Source organism: Sciurus carolinensis, unplaced genomic scaffold, assembly GCF_902686445.1.
Source record: "Sciurus carolinensis unplaced genomic scaffold, mSciCar1.2, whole genome shotgun sequence".
Lineage (NCBI taxonomy): Eukaryota > Metazoa > Chordata > Mammalia > Rodentia > Sciuridae > Sciurus > Sciurus carolinensis.
In genome coordinates this window covers 8,321-28,391 of record NW_025920138.1, presented here as the reverse complement: position 1 = coordinate 28,391, position 20,071 = coordinate 8,321, and the positions used below count along the sequence as shown (strand labels likewise).

Here is a 20,071-nt window from a genome sequence, read left to right as displayed (position 1 = left end):
AAAGATGTATTAGAAAAAATATTCCTGTGTTTTAGACATAACCTCTTTGAATTCATATTGTTTAGCATCTACTTGAAGTAATGGGAGAAAATTAGAGTAGGAGGAGACAAAACACATTTGTAGTTCACATTACAATAGTTGGCAGATACTTATTTCCTAAAGTAAAATTCTGATTAGATTCATTCTGGGAACTAAGAGATTTAAAAAGATAGAACATCTACTTTAAAAAAATCCCAATTGTCTAAACCAAGTAGAACACATGGGTTGATGCCAATCTATTAAAACAAGCTATGAGCCTAGAATGTTAAAAGTAATTTCTTTATTAAGAAAATAAAGACATGTTGCTTAGGAAGAGGAGCAAAAATGACCACTTATCAGGTACATTAGTAAATAGTAAGTAAAACAAAATGTCTTATCATAGACAACTATTTAAAGACCATTATGTATCTTATGTCTCAGAAAACATATGTTTAGTTATAATATTAAAAACAAACAAAAATTGAGCTTTTAATAGAAAATCAGATCCTATCAGAATAATTACATGGAGTCAGCCATTTTTTAGAGATGCTGACTTAGGGTCCCCACCATAATATTTGATAATCAACATGCCTAAGGACATAATATAAAAATGACTAAAGAAGTCCCTAAGCTCACAGTCTAGAAATTATTGAAAGAAAAAAGTGGCAGATTACAAGAGTAAGGGGGGATGAATCAACACAAATGAAAACCCAGGATTTCACTGTAGAAAGAAGCAGAAAGAGGATCAATGATTCTGAAAGAGAAATAAAAGTAATTTCTGGGAAATTTGAAGCTGAGAGTTGTTCCATCTTGTGAGGTTTGGAAGCCATCTCTAGATTGAGTTTCCCAATGAAAGTCAGAGCATTGACATCTAAAAATAAACCATAATCACCTCAAAGAAAATAACAGCTATGTAAATCTGCCCATTGTCTTTGTTGAAGCTATGGAATTACTCTTTTCAATTCTTCTGTCTTCATAGGCTTACTGATATGATCATCTGTGGTTAAGATGGTTTTTCAAACCCCATTCCACTTTCCAGGGATATGTAGATGAAACTCGAGCAGAGTACAGGGTTCCAAAAATAACTGTAATGCTAGCTTGGGGTCAGTAAAGGCCAGAGACAGATTAGGCTTGACTCCCACAAAATCAGTAATCCCTTCCATGCTATCAATGTAGTCTCCCTGAATGGTATGATGTTGGCTCTCCACATACCTAAAAGTAGAGAAGATAGAAGCCATGGCCTGTCAACAAGACAATCAATTAGATTGTCAATCAATCAGTGATTTCTGAGTGCTGGTATTGATTTTATATTGGACTATTAGCTGTAGTAAATAGTGAAAAAAGATATTTGACACCATCCTTGAAGACCTTACAAATCTACTAGTAAGAGATAAGATATTTATACATGAAACAGAACTCAAGGGGTTTGCTAAATATTGTGGATTTGACTCATAATAGAAATGTAAAAAAAGGCACTCAAAAGAGGGCTATACTATACCCTTGAAGGATGTGAAAGATATAGATAAGATGAGAAGAAAGAAAAGTATTAAAAATCAGGGAACAGCAGCAAAGTGAAAGAATAAAGCAGGAATGGGTCAAAGAATATTTATGGTCAATGCCTAAATTAGTAGAAAACAAGAATGGACAGCATTCCAGATTCAGAAAACTGATACTAAAGAGGGAACTCACCAAAAGAATCATAAAATATGGGATTCTCAATTATTTTATGAGGGCAATGGTGGTGGGGTGTTGAGTGTCCACAGATTAGGGCTTCCCAGGGAAAATGTTAACTTGGAATCCTGAAAGGATGAGGAAGGGTGACTTTTCCTACAAAAGGAAGTGGCCCTCCGGATGGAAGCAGATGAAATGACTATACCAAGTGATTTTGGAGAGCTAAAAAGATTTTTTAGTAGGAAAATGAGGTGAACAGTAAAATATGTGGAAGAAGTGTTACTAGGAGACTTTCACTTACTACTTTCTGTAATAAAAAGAAAAAAACAATGGAACACAAAGGAAATAAGAGGAAAGCCAAATTAAGCTGATTGAGGGATCCAAAAACAAGGACAGAAAAAAATGACTGAAAATAAATTTTAGGTAGAATTCTTGAGATGGAATTCTGAAGGAACTGATAGATGGTCAAGTAGTACTTAATCAAAATGGGGCTGGAGTTTCAAAGAGATGAAATAGGAAAGAATTTCAGAGCTTTGCTTTCTGGAGATGATATTAACTCAGGTGTTTGTATGCATGCTTTTATTTATCTTATAGCAGTAGGTCAAGACCTGGAGTTTTCATGAAGGTTTCACAAAAGGATTCACTAGTTCCAGCCTTGCAGGATTGTTATGAAGATTAAATAAGCTTCATGTACATGAAATGTTGAATGTAACTGTCAACCCTTAATAAAGTTCAAATTATATCTTTGGGGACTACTTACAGTCAGAAGGTGGTGGGACAAGAATAAGTCAAAGGAAAGAGAACAGAAAGTCCAAATAAAAGAGTTTATTGCCAGAAAAGAAGGGAAAGAAAGTACTCCTAGGGAAATTGTTTAAAAATGCAAAGCTCAGTAGTGAGAGATTGGAACCTGGTCATGGATTACCTTCAAGGGAATAATGTCAAAAGTAAGGACATACTTTTAAAATACATGGACTTCGGGGAGCAAGGGGAGAGGCCTGAGAGCATAGGATATAGAAACTTTAGATGCTTTGGCAATGAAAGAGGGGAAGAAAATAGGAAAGCACCTGGTAAGGACAAGAAGATTAAATAAAAAAATACTTTCTCTTCCTCCAAGATAGGGGAGTTATGTTAGTGTAGTCAATTGCAGAAAACCACAATTTTGGGGACTTCAACAATCAATTTCAACATTTTCTGATTAAAAACAACCCTAGGATTCAGCTCATGTTCAGACTTCCAAATTATTGTGTTCTCCAAAGCACTAAGCATCCAGCTGGTGTTATTACCTTACCATGTCACATGAACTTTTCATGCTCCAAGCAACTCTAACCTACATGTGCTAGTCACCTGATGATAGCCAGCAAAGCAGTCACTTCAGATTTGTAAATCTACTTAACAGACTTGAAATTATCATTAGTTCAACATACTCTTCCTTCCTTTGGCAGCTGTATTACTGCTTCAAGTAATTCCTCCCAAAATAACATATCTAACTTTTTTATCCATCAGATTTTTTTCTACCTAACATTTCTTTTAAGTTCTAAACATAGTCTTTATACCCTTTTCTTGAGTTTTCTCTCCTTCTCTATTCACTGTTGAAACTGTTAGTGATATTTCCCCATTCAGTTGTCACAAATATTGTTCCCTTTTTAATCAGAATTCTCAAATTAACCAGAGGAAACTGAAATGTAGTAAAATGTTGTTTGTATTAAGAAATAGGTAGAAAAAGTTACCATACATCATCCTGGGAGAATTTCTTCCTTTTTCCATTTCCTCTTGAATTTTAGTTATACCTGCCATCATTTCACTTTGTGAGGAAAATTTCTTTAGCCCTAAAGAAAACAATTTAAAATTTGAGTGTATATTACCTCAGTAAAAACAATGATCCTATTAACAATTACTGTGTTATGAGAAATTCAAAGAAATATAGGATAATTTTCTGTACTCAAAGAGATTATAGTTTGCTTGATTATCTGATCCTGCCACCATCAAAATATAATAAGTAAAGCATACCTAATTGGAAAAACAGTAACCTGAAATGTTCCAAACTCCAATACTCTTTGAACAATGACAAGATGCCACAAGTAGAAAATTCAGCACTTGACTTCATGTGATAGCTCACAGTCAGAAACAGGTCACATTAAAACTATTGTATAAAATTACCTTATGGCTAATGTTTATAAGGTATATATAAAAATAAGTGAATTTCATTTTTAGATTTGGGTTCCATCTCCAAGATAGGCCATTATATATATATATGCAAATATTTCAAACTCTGAAAACACATGAAATTCAAAACACCTCTAGTCCTAAGCATTTTGGATAAAGAATATTCACTTGTATCAATATGTATAGCTTACTTTATTCTGCTTTGCCTTAACATGTTTACTGTACTCTGCTTTGCCAACAAATACCTGTCTCCTCCCTAACATGGTCTTTGAATTGGTAAATGAAATATGGACACATGGAAATGACAAATGGTCTTAAAAGCACATAAAAAATGAGATACAAGGTCAAAAGGCAAGTTGGATGTGGTGACCTGCAGTCCCAGTACTAGGGAGGCTGAAGTAGGAGGATAATTTGAGTCCAGGGATTCAGTCAGTCTGAGCAATGTAATAAAACACCATCTCAAAAAAGGAGGGAACTGAAGAAATGCACCTTCACAGTATCTTAATAACAAATGTATTTTATACAATGGAGAGTAAAAGAAGTAAACATAATTTTCAATCACATTTTATGTGAAAGTCCTACAGAAGATAAGTCCTCACCTTCTATCCTCATTTATTAGATAGGAGTTTGTGTGGGGGGTAAGGCCAAGGGTAACTCATAACACCCAATATTGACAAATAAATTTAAGCATTAATGTACAAACAGTTCCTGTACTAGGATCTAACAACAAGGACATGGCTAGACAAAGGCAGAATCACATTTAAGTTCATATAAACAACTTCTAGCTCAACATTAGCCTTTTGTCCAGATATATAGCCTTATGACCAGATATGTAGGCAGCTATGCCATGTAGAAAATTTAAGTCACAATCCTAAGTTGTAGATAGTCACAATCTATAAAATTCTGGAATGTAGAATTTCGGTACAGGAATGTGTCTTACTCAGTCCAATCCTTCTTTCTACAATACAGTATCAAGTGATCATCCCATTCCTCCTTAAAAGCCTCTGGTCTTGGAGATCTCACTGCCATCTAAGGAGATGATATAATTGATTGCTGTAGTTGCTGGAACATTATTTTTTGTACTGATCCCCAAATCTACTTCTATTCTACTTGCATTTTTGGAACTAGCTCTTCCTTCTGGAGCCACAGAATTGAATTTTAACACCTGACATGTCTTAAAATATGTGAAAAGCACCTGTCATAACCACTTTAATCTTCTCATTATCTGGCTAACCAGCACAGGTTCCTTATATAACAGGTTTCATGTCCTCTGCCATTCTGGTTGCCCTTTTCTGGGCACAGTGCATAAACTATCCTGATATGCTCCTCCTAAAACACAGAAGTCATAAATTCAATACTCAGAGTTTACTTTGTTTTTTGATGTGTTTTCTCATTTTAGCTACAGAAATTATTATTTATAATTCAATAAGAAAGAATGAGAATGTTTCCTTTGAAATTAATCATAGGTCTTTTAGGATGCTCAAGAAATACATTCTGAGAGCTTATTTCCAATTACTCCTTACAGGGTATTCATAGAGTTGATATCAAGAAAGTTCTTGGCTACCATTCAAGAAATTTGCATTTAATGTAGGCTATAGAGAACCACTGAAGGATTCTGACTGGGAGAGAACTCAAATCAGATTTGCAATTTAGAATACATGTCAGAGGGAGTAAATAAATACAAGTAAATCTTGCATTTATTAGCTTGAAACTTTACGGAGGAGGAGGGGGTGAATCTATTTATTAGTGGTGACAGGCAGTTGGTTCATAAACAACAAAAATCTGTTAAGATTTGATGGACAAATATTTACAACATTCTGTGATGCAGCTCTCTTTGAATTCATTAACTTTCAGTATTATCATGTTTAGACACATATTGTATCATATTTCTTGTTTCCCTCCAAATCTTTCTCCCCTTTTTATATTCCTAGCTTACAATAATGGCCACAGCACCTGGGCAGATTCTTTTCTCTCTTATCCCAACATATATACTGCCACCAAATCCTTTTAAAAATCCCTATGAAGTTTCATTTAAGTTTGTCTCCTCCTATTCATTTACATTGCCATTTCTTTGGTTTAAAGGCTTCACGAGATATTACTTGGACTGATGCTCCCATTTCACTCCCTCTAACAGTGTATTCTAAATTGCAAATCTGATTTGAGTTCTCCTCTCCCAGTTAAAATCTTTCAGTGTTTCTCTATAGCATACATTAAAAAAAAAAAAAAACTCTTACATGGCAGCCAAGAACTTTCTTGATATCACCTCTATGAATACCCCTGACTTCATTTTCCTTATTTCCTCTTACATTATTTCCCAACATTCTCAATTACTTGTAATACCCATAACTCAATTTACTGTCATTTCCCCTAACTTTATATAAATATTAGTGGTATTCCCACTCATATATCAAAATTTCCTTTTTCTTTTAGTGTATAGCCATGGAAGAATTGGGTCCTTGTTGTCCACTGTTCCCATAGTAACTCCTCTACTTTGTTACTAGACCATCTGCTTAGGATGCAGTAAATATCTGTGAAGTGAATGAACACATTAAATGTTTGTTTCTTGCCTGTCTTCCTTGTATGACTCTGAGTTCCATGAAAATAGGGATTTTCTGTTTTCTGTTTTTTCTGCACCTAGGAGATCATATATACTGAGAGATCAGTAAATGTTTGCTGAACAATGTTTTTGAAGAACAGTGAGGAATTGAAGTTTATTTTCCCAGGGTCCAAAGACAATGCAGGAATGAAAATAGCCTAATTTAAGCTCTATGGTAATGAGTCTTTCAAGGTGTACTCTCAGGAGTAAGGCATGTTGCATTTGTGTAATCTTGACTTTCTGAAATTTTGACTTGCCCTGCACATTTTGGTATAATGTTATAAGAGAAAAGAGATAATGACTGCCGTACTGGTCTTCCAAACAAGTTCAGTCTTTTAACATGAAGAGAAATGGGCCAAGGCACTTGATAACCTGAGATCTTATGAAGTTTCTACTACAGAATTCAGAACTTTATTTGCTTGAGGGCCATATTGTATTCATTAGAAGTGACGTTTATTAGATACCTTCTATGTGCTAGGCTTTGGTCTAGCCTTGGAATAGAAAGGTAAATCAACATGACTATATAAAGAGCTTTCAATATACTAATAAAGGAGGGAGGAAATATGCATAGGTTTTTCCTGTATAAACAGAAAGTAAAGGGAGGGCATACTAAGAAGAGAACATCAGAAACAAAAGCTCTGGGTACAAGGACATCTGCTATATTGTTGCTTAGTGAGTAAGTCATCCAGTGCTTCAAGAAGACTTGATGTGTGGCAAAAACTAGTAAAAAATGAACCTGAAGAAGCAGGATATATCAATCTGTGGTGGAACCTAAATGTCACTTTATGACATTATACCTTCTGGTAATATAAAGAATGGGTATAACTTGATATGGTTTTCAAGGAAAGAAAGTTGCTGAGTGAAAGAACCCTTGTGAGACTGGCAAAACAAGCAAAGAACAAAGAAACTTAATTTCATTCATGGCAAGAATGTGGGTTCAGTGTTATAGAAAAGAGTGGAATATTTCCCTTGACAAGAGAGCAATAATTCCAGAGAATGAAGGAAGAAGGAAAATGGGACTTGGTAGAGGGAAGGCAGACCAAAGCAGAGGACAGACTGAGCTGGGCAGACTTGAAAGATGAGGAGAAACTATGTCAAAGGTGAACTAGTGAAGATAAAATTCAGGGATGAAACAGACAAGAATTTGGTAGGTAGACAGGTAAGCCATGGCTAGAATAAAAAACTCAGGGTTCCTGTTGGAAGTTTGGTAAAGTCATAGGGATTCTTCTAAAGATTTCTTCTTTGCCAAATCTGGAAGAATGTGCACTAGGCTTCTGCTACCATAAGAAGCGGTGATTTTTGTAAATTTTCTTTCAGATCTCATACCTGTAATGCAGATTCTTCCAAATACTCATGGTTCCAGTTCCTCTTAGCAAGTTACTTGGGCCTGGCATAAGAGTCCCATTTGCTTCAAGCATGCTAAGATGAATTTTTCTCTCCTTACATAATTGATCTAATTAAAATATCCATTTAATATGACTAGAATTAAGCCAACCATGGGACCTTGCATTTGGTGGTTCAGTGCTCTTAAATAGTACATGATCTACTGCAGAGACTATAAGAAATTAAGACATTTCCAACATTTGGAAAGATGTTTTTTACCTATTAACTATATAGCACTATATTTTTTCCTCTGACATCATGACGATCTCACGAGTAAACAGTAAGCTATAATTCTGATGAAAACACTGAATAGTTTTAATTAAAAACTAGTAATGATAAAAAATTTTATTATAATAATTATAGGATCAAAGAATTTCTTCTTTAGAAAGAAATTCCAAAGTCATCTGGCTTCTTTCTATTCTGAGGCTTAACTCTCCTCCATTCACCTCTGTTCAAATGGCCACTAGTCATGTGAAATTCTTTTACTATTATGTTTGGATTTCTCACAATTTCAGAGGCTGCTGAAGAAAAGGTCTTGTTGATCTAGGCATTAGAGTAAAGACCCTGCCCCTATTAAAAGAAAAATTAGTTTCAAATCTCTATCATGTTGGCTCAGGACTGACATCCTCCATAAGACTCCTAAAGCAGAAGTAAAATCAAGAATCAATAAATGGGATGGTATCAAATAAAAAATTTCCTTGCAGCAAAGGAAAAAAATCAAAAGAGCTCCTAAAATGGTAGAAAATCTTTACCACCTACACCTCAGAGCATTAATCTCCAGGATATAAAAAGAATTTAAAAAACTTAATACCAAAAGTCCCCAAAAACTCAATCAATAAATGGGCAAAGGAACCCAATAGGCACCTCACAGAAGAAATGCAAATGGTCAAGAAATATGAAAAAATGGTCAATATCTCTAGTAATGAAATGAATACAAATTAAAACTATATTGAGAGTTCCTCTCAGTCAGAAATATATCAAGAATACAAGTAACAATAATGTTGTCAAGGATGTAGGGGAAAATGTTCACTCATACATTGCTGGTGGACTACAAACTGGTGCAACCACTGTAGAAAGCAGTATGGAGATTCCTCAGAAAACTTGGAATGGAACCACCATTTGACCCAGTTATCCCACACCTTGATTTATACCCAAAGGACTTAAAATCAGCAGACTACAGTGACACAGCCACATCAATGTTTATAACACTCAATTCATCATAGCAAAGCTATGGAACCAACCTAGATGCCCTTCAACAGATGAATAGATAAAGAAAATGTGGTATATATATATATATATATACAATGGAATATTACTCAGCCATAAAGAAGAATAAAATTATGGCATTTGCCAGTAATTGGATGGAACTGGAGAATATCATGCTTAGTGAAATAAATCAGGACTAGGGTTGTGGCTCAATTTTTGATCCCTTGGTTAGCATGTGTAAGGTCCTGGGTTCAATCCTCAACACCACAGAAAAAATAAATGAACAATATAAAGGTATTATGTCCATCTACAACAAAAAAAATTTTTAAAGAAATTAACCAGTCCCAAGAAATAAAAGGCCAAAGTACTCTCTGATATGTGGATGATAACTCATAATAGGGGAGGGTAGGGAGGAAAAGTATGGACATTCACTAGATTAGACAAAGGAGAATGAAGGGAAAGGAAGAGGGATGAGAATGGGAAAGACAGTAGAATGAATTAGACATAACATTCCTATGCTTATATATGAATACAAGACCAGTGTAACTCCACATCATGTTCAACCACAAGAATGGGATCCAAATTGGAATGGGTTGCACTCCATATATGTATAATATGTCAAAATACACCTCACTGTCATGTATATCTAAAAACAACAAATTAAGAAAAAACCTTTATATGGACAAAAAAGGAAAATTTCTTGTCTTTTTTATGTTTTAATGTTAAGCTGATATTATGCAACCATCAAGATTTTACTCCTTGGTTATAGTTTGACTCTTTGCCCTACTAAGTAGGTTATTCCTTCAAATATTTGCAGGGAACTCTCAGATCTCCCCTAGATTTTAACTTCTTTTGCCTAAACTTCTCCAGCAAACTCATCTGTATTTCAAATGATATATTTTCACATTCCTTAAATCTTTCTTATCTTTCTCCTTATTCAATTAATTCCAGTTTCTCTTGCATAATGTTTTCAGGTGGTAGTCTGATCAGTTTAGAGAACAATTATGTGTTCTGGGACATAATAATATTTTGATGATGCTAGATTTAACCATGCCTTTTAGAAGCCTTATCCTCTGCTGACTCATATTGAGCCTACTATTGCAAACCTCAAAGTTTTTTACTAGTATTCCTAGCAAAAACTGAAAGAAGGGTTGTAAAGATGGTGTGAGGACTTGAAAGTTGAATATTCTATATTCTGGACTAGTCTCCCACCAGGTGTTAACCTGCTGTCTGAAATTAAGTTACACCATTTCTATATTTGACATTCTCTATAATGAAAGATGGCATTCTTTTACTTCACAAATACATGCCAGTTGTCCAAAAAATAGATGAGTGAAATCATCTGGGGAACAATTTTGTCAAATTTCTTATGCCTGTCCCACCTAGATGTACTAAATAAGCATCACCAGGGATGAGATCAAAGCACATCTTAGTTTGGAAAATATTCCAGCTGATTCTAATATATGTTTATGGTTATAAATTACTACTTTAGAGTCACTTAAATATAAACATTGTAGTACTAACTTTATGCCAGATATTATGCAACCCTCAAGATTTCAGTCATACATACTGCTATTTAAAAGCAAGTACATAAACACAATTAAGCATCATCAAGTAATTAAGTAGCCAATTTTTATAGTCACTTACCTTTAAATGCTTGAGTGGCCCAGTGTCCTTGGAGCTCTGCAATGGACATAATGGCTCCTAAGGTTTGAATCAGGCCTATGATAGCAAGAATTGACTTTTGTAGGTTGGGGGGAAGATCTTTTTTATATGGGGATATATTGTTTTTCACCACTTTGATAGAAACTTCAAGAAAAGCAAAGGCAAACCTACAGCCTGTGGCAAAGATAACAACATCAATGTCATTCTCTCTGGAGCCATCCTCAAATATGGCAGCTGTCTTTGTGAATTCCTTCACTTTTCTTTTCACTTTTACCAAGCCAGAAATTATATATTTGGCAGATCATCTTCTACTATTGGATGCTGACTCAGAGCTCTATGAGTGCCAATAAAGATGAAGAGGAGAAATGAGAGTGACCAAGACAGAAGGAATGAAGGGAAAAGAGAGAAATAAATCATGTAAGTAAATTTTGCTTTGGTGGAGGTGGTTAAACCATATGTCAATGGTTTACACTCAGTCTACCAATGAAATTTGGAAAAGTTCTACTTTATACCAGTTCAACTTTACATCAGTTTTTCAGGGCAAAAATTGAACCCTAGAAGTCACTCATAGGAGAATGTCCTGGAGAAGCGAAGGAAGAAGAGTCTTATTTGAGGAATGCATATGTGGTTTCTTAAGTAATACTAACACTCTGTGGGTATAATAAGGCCATAGGCAAATAGTTTCTGTCCACATATTATTAAGTCTGGCAGAACTTGTCTGTTAATATTCTGTTTAGTTCCATTTCTAATTCCAAAGGCCCAAGAGGTAGATTTAGTATTTTATTTCCCAAACTGTGTAATAAATTACATCCATATAGCAATTTCAAATTTAAATTACATTCCCATGCACTAACTTGACAGTCACAGAAACTCTATGAAGGAGATAGGATAGGCATTATTATCTAGTTTCTATAGGTGTGGAAACCAAAGTCAAGAGAAGTGAAGTGACTTGACCAATGTTATGCAGCCTAGAATTTTAGAATTTCTATTAAAATAGCTTTCTATAAAGTATGTTGGGATACTTTGGATCTGTTAAGTAGTGTTTTCTAGTGACAGCGTGGAATAAGGGTATCAAAATAAGTAAGTCAGGTTTCCAGTATCTTGGGTCTTTTAAAAAAAAAGTCTTAATTCAGGTTTAAAACAGTCTTAATTTCTGAATTTTAAGTCAGTGGGCTCTGACAGTCCTCATTCCATTACCTTCCTGGCCTAGCCTCAGAAATATTATATGTTTTACAACTATACCTGATTTATTGAATTTAATTTGCTTTGATTCTTATCTTTAGGAAGATTCTTTTCTGCATCCCAAACTCATGATTTTATTTTTCTCTCTAAACCTATTCCCTTTCTCTAGCAGTACCACCATTTACAAAGATGGCCAAGTCACAAAACTCTCTCATATCTGCTTACCAAGCTTATGCTCTTCAACCTTTAAAAAGAAAGATTACCCAGTATAGTTTTGTTTCCTCCCTATCTCCCCTGAACTATTACAGTTGTCTTTAGGGCTCCCATTCTATCTGCCTTCTATACCATTTGCCTTAGAATAGAAAGGCAAATAAAAATGATTTTAGGATCCTCAACTTAGAAAACAAAATAAAAAGCTAGAAAGACTATTACTGGGTCAAGTGCTGTGGTCATTCTACAATACTTTTATTAGATTTATTATTATATCTCTCACTTGCTTAAATTTTAGACAAGTGCTCTGCCACTGAGCTAAATCCCCAACCCCCAAAACATTTTTATCTGGCAGAGCATACAAAAAATTTCTTACCTGATAGACCTGGAGATATATTCAATTACTTTTCTATCTTTGCCATATAGTCTAGATATATCAGACTATGTGCAGGTCTCAGGCTATAATGTGTCTTTTGCTATTCTAATATTATATATTATATAATATATATAATATTCTAATATTATAAAATATTATAATTAGAATGCTACATGTTGACACCATTTACCTACCTCTTATTATTCCATAACACCTCAATTTGTTTTGCAACTACAAAAGATATTCATTGTTTAAATAACTATATGAAAAAGTTGTTGGGAAACACAGCATCCAAGTATTATTTCACTAATTAATTTCAAATTGCTGAGACAATTTAGCAAGGCCCTAAGCAACTTAGTGAGACCCTATCTCAAAAAATACAAAGGGCTGGGAATGTAACTCATTGGTAAAGTGACTCTGGGTCCAATCCCTAATACCCACAGAAAAAAGAAAAAATAGTATCAGGACATCTATGGAAATCTGAATATGCCAACATTTTAGATAATGTATTTTATCAATGTTAAATTTCCCAAATGTGATAATTGTATTATGGTATATAAGAGAGTGTCCTTTTTCTTAGGTATATATTAATGATTTTGACTTACTTTAAAAAAATGTATTTAAGTATGTATGTATGCTACATATTGTTTGGATCTTCCTATCTTCTAAAAGGGAAAACAGAAAACACAAATATGGCCATATTTGACAGGTGAATCTAGGTAAAAGTTATATGAATGTTCAATGTTTTCATTATTGAACTGCTTTTCTGTAGATCTGAACAATTTCAAAAGTGAGAAATTAGACAGAAAAAAACATTAAAGTCAGTATATAACAATGATTTCATAATGTTCCTCCTGGCTGTTTGAGAACCTCATTTTTTATATTCTGCATCCTATGCATTTCTTTGTCATATCCTGTTGTCTGTCTTCTCATTTATATTTTTAAAGTAAGATCCATTCTGAAGTCTTCCATTTGTTACTCATATTTTCCTTGGGCAAATTACTTAGTTTCTCTTAGTTTCATTTTTTTTAATCTATAAAATGGACATAAAAAGGTATGGAACCCCAGTGACATTTGTGAGGGCTAAATGAGATAATACATATAACTCATCACTGTGCTTGTCTTTAAAACTCTTCAAAAAAGGTAAGGTATTATTTGTATTATCATGTCTTTTATCTCTGTGTGTCATGCCCAATATAATGTCTTACTCACAACAGATGCCCCATATTTGTTGACTGACTGAATGATGCACTGCCCTGTACTGACTTTTTGTTGTTGTTGGGCACAATATAAAAATAATTGATACCTGAAAGGATAAGAAAATGGTTAATGCCAATGAGAATAAGTGACAGAAATCCTCTAGACCAGGAGATCTTTATCTTCTGTAGTTGATATGGTAAAAATTGAATTTCAAATTGTCTGGGTTTTCTTAATGTATGGGTAGAGATAGCTCTGTTAGCCTGTGTGAACAGTCCTTGTTCTTGTATCTTAGGCATTACCAACTCCATTCCCATCCTGAGAACATACCTGTGTTTAGGCTTCAGGCCAAATGTTTCATAATCAAATCTTTGATTCATACCTTTTCCAAAAATGTATTTATTTAGTGCTTGGCCACATATCTTTGATATAAGATAATTAAGTTGAGAAAAGTGTACCACATCAAAAGGATATCCATGGTCCCCTACACAATTCAGGATCCAAGCCCCACTCCTGGTGCTGAGGAATCCTAAGTTATGGAAAATATTGTTTACTTTTATCATTCTGGTTCACAATCTGATAGCACTCCCACTTTATTCAAGATTAAGTTCAATCTCAGTACTGTGGCATTTTAGTTCTTTACAATCTTTTTAAAAAATTTCCTGCCATTTTCATTCCCAAACACTGTCCAAGAATATATCTCACTGTGATCCACTACTATGTTTCTGTTTAAAGTTAATGTACTTGAAAAGTTCTCCTCCTTTAAATTCTCCTCAGCCCATTCATTTTTAAGATCCAGATCAAGTTGGCTTCCTCTATGAGAACACCACTGACTTTAAGGCTGAGAATTCTCTCTCCATTCTCTGAACTTCACTAGCACTTACCACCTATAGGACTCATTAAAAACCATGGAATAGGCTGGGCTCAGTGGCACATGCCTATAATCCCAGTGGCTCCAGAGGCTGAGACTGGAGGATTACGAGTTCAAAGCCAGCATCAGCAATTTAGCAAGGCCCTAATCAACTCAGTGGGACCCTGTCTCTAAATAAAATACAAAAATGACTGGGGAAGTTGCTCAGTGGGTAAGTGTTGATATCCATATGTTTATGGAAAGATTAGATTGCTTCTTTTTTTTCCATTTGAGTGGCAAAAAGGAAACTCAACCACCATCCTGTTAAGTAAACATTTTTAATTACCAAAATGTACCTTCCTTTAATATGAGAACATGGCATTTCTTCTGGCCAACGGACAATTAACACTCTCAATTTTGCCTTTACACAACCTCTTCCAGCAAATACCTGGTCTACATCAAATCCAGGGAGAGGCTAACTAGGATTCTTTAAAAAAAATTTTTTTGTAGTTGTAGATGGACAGTATGCCTTTGTTTTTTTTTTTTATATATATTTCTGTGGTGCTAAGGATGGAACCCAGTGCTTCACACATGCCAGGCCAGCACTTTGCCACTGAGCTACAGCCCCAGCCCTAACTGGGATTCTGAGTGCAACCTGAAGCAGTGAACTTATTCCTTAGTATAAAGCCAACTGAATAGTGGAATTCTAACCAGTAATCATGCCCCTCCATTAGCATCAATCATATGCCAATTGAGGCAGTGAAACCAAGCCTCATAATTGCCACTGGTACTGATGGGCAATGTGCAGCCATCCATACTTTGTTGGTTCTACCTTCTTGATAAAACTGAAGATAGAATGAAGCAAAGTAAATCATTGACTCAAACCTGTTTGACTGTGTAGCTAATCTCTGCAGCCAGATCTACTCCAGAATTCTCAACAATTATAAAGACTCTTTTTCCAGCCAATGCTTCTGGGTTTTTATAGTCTTGACTATGGAAGTATTGTGCTTTGAACTTCTCAATTCCTTCAAGAGAACAGAAAATAATTTTTGGATGATACTTTATGTGATGGATATCATTTGTAAAATCATTCTTTTTTAGATTTTAAAATTGAAGTACATATTCTCCATATGATCTCCCTTTATTCAGCTATTCTTGTCATTCTGAATACTTTTGCTTATTTTTTTCTTCCATAGCCCCAGAATAGTAACTTGTGATTGCTTTATCATAAGTAACTTGTATTTTGTATTTGCAGTCTCACAAATCCAAACTGCCTCAGAAAACTGCCATTCTCTTTTGTCTTTTCATTCCCTTAGATACATACTCCCATTTCAATTAGAGTATATATGTTTCTGTATACTCTAGAATATACATAAAGTGCATTTTTTAAAAAAGAAAGTTCAGACCCCAAACTGAAACTAAATTATTCAAGCTTTCATTTACCCTTAGAAACTCAATATTTGTTTGTTTCCTCAATCGCTGAAAAATTCCACATCTGAACCAATGCTGTGTAACAGTTCCACAGTCTTCCTTTTTGATCCTTAAGAAGACCAAAGTCATTTTGAAACTAAATACAATCATGTTCTACTTGTCAGAAATACATACGTTTTCAAAAATTAGCTGCAAGTTGGTTTCATTCCTGTGAAAACATCACAAAAGTACTTACATAAGCATAGATTGTTTAGGCCAGTCACTCGATGTGGCCTCTTGATGCAATCAAGACCCACAGTAAACATGAGACATGTGAGGCTAGTTCATGTAACATGGCAGTCTGCTTCACAGTAAATGTTTCTATAAGTAGAAGCAGTATACTCTACACTAAATGTAGTACAGTAAATGCATAAACCAGTAACATGGTTGTTTATTATTATTATGTACCACATACATAATTGTGTGAGCTATAATTTTATACCACTGATAGTGCAGATGGGTTTGTACATCAACATCACCATGATATTACAATGACTATGATACGACTCAGTCAATAGAAATTTTTCAGTCCACATTATAATCTTATGGGATCACCATTCTGTATGTATTCCAGACTTGACTAAAATGGCATTACATGGTTGCATGATTGTTCACAGACCTCTAAACTCTACAATTACCATTGCCCAAGTGGCAATAATACAAATTATCTCATTTTCAAGGGAACATGCACAATTAGGGTAAGCCTTATTTTACCACAATGTAAAAATCACAGACCACAACCTTCTATTCCTCAGTGTCAAAGGCATGGCTTAAGGGTTAACATCCTTTCTGGTAGGTCACTCACCTGGAAAGCTTTCCAGGGATAAGTGAGCATTAGTGTGATGGTCAGTGCAAACCATGACTCCATCAAAGACATTAACCTTCTTTTTCCCTCACACTCAGTGACCACCTCCCATTGGCCTGAACTAGAGAAATCAGGCCTCTCCTTCACACTGTACACAGTGGTCTGAAAGAAAAGTAACATACACAGGGGACAGTAACCATAGGCAGTACACTGTATATCTTCCCAAATATGACATATCCTGCAAAATATTACACAAAAGGTTAATACCACAGGCACCATCACATCATTAGCATCCTTGGAAGAATATTTGATTTTCACACTCCATAAAGAACAGTTTTGTTTGAGGTTGTGGTCCGAATGAGAAGACTTCTATAAGGCAAATAATGTAAAATGGAGTTGACAGACTAATGTACTCTCCTGTGCCTCTAGAAAAGTAGGATTTGTGAGGATTTTTAGTCTCTGCTTTAAGGCATTGTAGCACCTGAATAAATCCTGAATTTCTCCTGTACTTCTGTGACACTCTGTGCACTAAACACCTATTCCTCCACTAACCCCAGACATCCCCAAACTCTCTGATGTATTCTGACACCCAAATCCTGTTCTCTTTGACTAACCTCAAACATGTGACTATGAGGTTCCCTTTCAAGTTAAAGCAGGAAAATATTTCAGTGGTTCTTATTTTTTTAAATAAATTTCTCTTTGCCTTTCACATATGCCCAATTTACAAGTAATTATAGAGAAAGAGGCTGTGAGATAGGGCAATCTGTGATATAATTTTCAGTTTTTCAAAAAAAAGCAATAAATATGGGTTACTCTGCCAGCCTAAGGAAACATCAAGAATGCATTCCAATGAGCTTCTATGGCCTTGGCTATAATGTCTTGGTTGAATAATAGAGACACTAAGCCTTTACCATTCTGTATGATTTATAGTTCCTGTAATGTGTTTTTCACAAGCTGGTGCTTCTACTTGGATCATCCATTTATTCCTTCTTCATTTGGTAGACTCCTTTCTACTCAAGACAGCTTGAACATTATCTTCTCTAAAAATCTTCCCTGGAACTTGACTCCTCTTCCCTGATGGGTTAAACATCCCTCTTCTGAGCTGCAATGTATAGATCTCTATAGCACTTATCACTTAGTTTATTACTTATATGCATGATAATAATTTTCTCCATTTTTCTGTGTCTTTAAATACAGTTACTTAGTTAAGTTACTTATGTGTTTTTTTGTCTTTGCATCATCACTACTTAGTACACTAACATACTTGTTCAAGAACTGTCACTTAAACAGGTCAGAGATGCACCACTGGGCTGTAAATGACTGGCTTTGGAAATTGTCACTGATATTACCATTTTATTATTGTTGATAAACAGAAAAAGGTGGAAGGTTGGCTTTAAGTCAAGTGACTTATCTGTTTATGGTTATGATTATAAATTATGGAAAAATCACAGCAGACTTTAGAGAAGGAAAGAACCAAAAGTCATACAGTACAATCATATTTTTTTTACATAAAAAGAAAATTACAATAAATTCAAGTTGAGAAATTAACTCATCTCAGGTCACAAGTTAATTAGTGGTAAGAACAAGGGCCAGAATTCAGGGTTTTGTTTTCTAATTCAGTGTTCTACTCTCTCCACTGGATTTAACTTTTTTGCTTCCTCAATAAATTTCCAGTCCCTAAGTACTTCACCAGGTTGTTTTGGTGATCATATAAAATAATGCATTAAAAAGTGCCTCAGAAAGTATAAAAGAATAAAGCAATAGTGAAAAAGTTGTGGAACCAGAAATATTTAAAGTTCCCATACCTATTCATTCCCCTCATCTTCTTTATTATAAGCAGAGTGTGAAATGAAGACAATGAAAATACTGGTAGCAGGTATCTTTCTGTACCTGCAGCCAAAATATATGAGAGACTTTCCCAGGAGTATTTTAGAGAGAGAACAAAGAGTGAAGTCTTTGTACTTGAGAATATCAAGCTAATACTTACACATAAGCACTGGTAAATGAAGCCACATTATTCATTTACTTGAAGAAGAACTTCAAACACAAAGACACGCAAAAGCTGCTTACCTTGAACTGGATATAATTTAAAAGGTTGGTCTTTGACATACATCCTGAAATACTGGGAATTGTGCATGAAGTTAAGATAATGATCTGGGATGGTGTTGTCACTGAAGCACATCATCTCCTTAGAAATATTGATGATCACCAATTTGTAAATACTGACTCTCCCTTCTTCAGAATTTTCCTGCAGTAAATTAGAAGTATTCATGGCAACTTGAGAACTAATTTCATGATTTACAAATAGCCAGTGAACAGTTAAAATTTCCTGGAATAAATGCCAATTCAAACAAATGACACAAATACACCACTTCCACACATCTCCCAGTACTTGTGCTTCTGTGTACATCCTTCCCCTTGAATCTCAGTATCTTTATGACTTGCTTTTGACCAACAGTATACAGTTGAAATGGCACTGAATGACTTTCAATACTAAGTAATAAGTAGACTTGCAACTTCCACCTGGGTGTTTTAGAAGGCTCACTTTGGTGGAACCCAGCATCCATGTAACAGGTTAGCTTTTGTAGCTCTGACCCAAATACCTGACAATGAGAAAGAATTCTTTTGGCTAATGGATTTACAGGTTTCAACTCCACTGCTTTTGACTTCAGGCAAGGCAGAAAATTATGGTGGAAGGATATGGCAGAGGAAAGCTTCTCTGCTCATGATAGCCAGAAAGCAGGGGTTGGGGGAAGAGGCCCAGGACAAGATAGAGTCCCCAAGTGTAACCCCCCTGAACCCATGATCTGCTTTTCAATGATGTCCCACCTGCCTACAATTTCTACCACTGCCTAGTAATCCATTCAGATGTCAATGAATTAATCCATTGATGATGTCAGAACTCTCAGAACTCTAATTAATGAATCACTTCCCAAAAGACCCACCTCTGGAGAATGCTGCATTTGATACTAAGACTTGAACACCTTGGCTTTTTGGGGATAATCTAAATTTTTACTATAGAAACTCCAACTACATTGAGACCACAATACTGTTAGGAAGCCCAGCCTAGGCACATGGAAGAAAATATCTAGGATAGAGAAATATTCAAATATCCCCCAGAAATTGTAGCTATCCCACCTAAAGTTCTAAACATGTGAACAAAGTAGTCACATCAAATTCAGTCTTAACTCTCATCGGATGGCAACCACAAGAAATTCCAAGTGAGAACTTTCCAGCTGAATGAATAAGTCTCAAGAATTTTCATATATATTGAGACAT

General features: G+C 35.0%; 1 protein-coding gene across 1 annotated transcript; it reads right to left on the bottom strand.

Moving 5' to 3' along the window:
* Positions 1 to 1,034: 1,034 nt before the first annotated feature.
* Positions 1,035 to 19,064, bottom strand: LOC124974223 (flavin-containing monooxygenase 5-like). The gene is given in 10 exon segments (XM_047537655.1): positions 1,035 to 1,230; positions 3,422 to 3,515; positions 10,685 to 10,993; positions 10,996 to 11,036; positions 13,998 to 14,195; positions 15,401 to 15,542; positions 16,793 to 16,870; positions 16,873 to 16,954; positions 18,863 to 18,890; positions 18,892 to 19,064. Coding segments are annotated over 10 exon segments (1,341 nt in total).
* Positions 19,065 to 20,071: the final 1,007 nt, after the last annotated feature.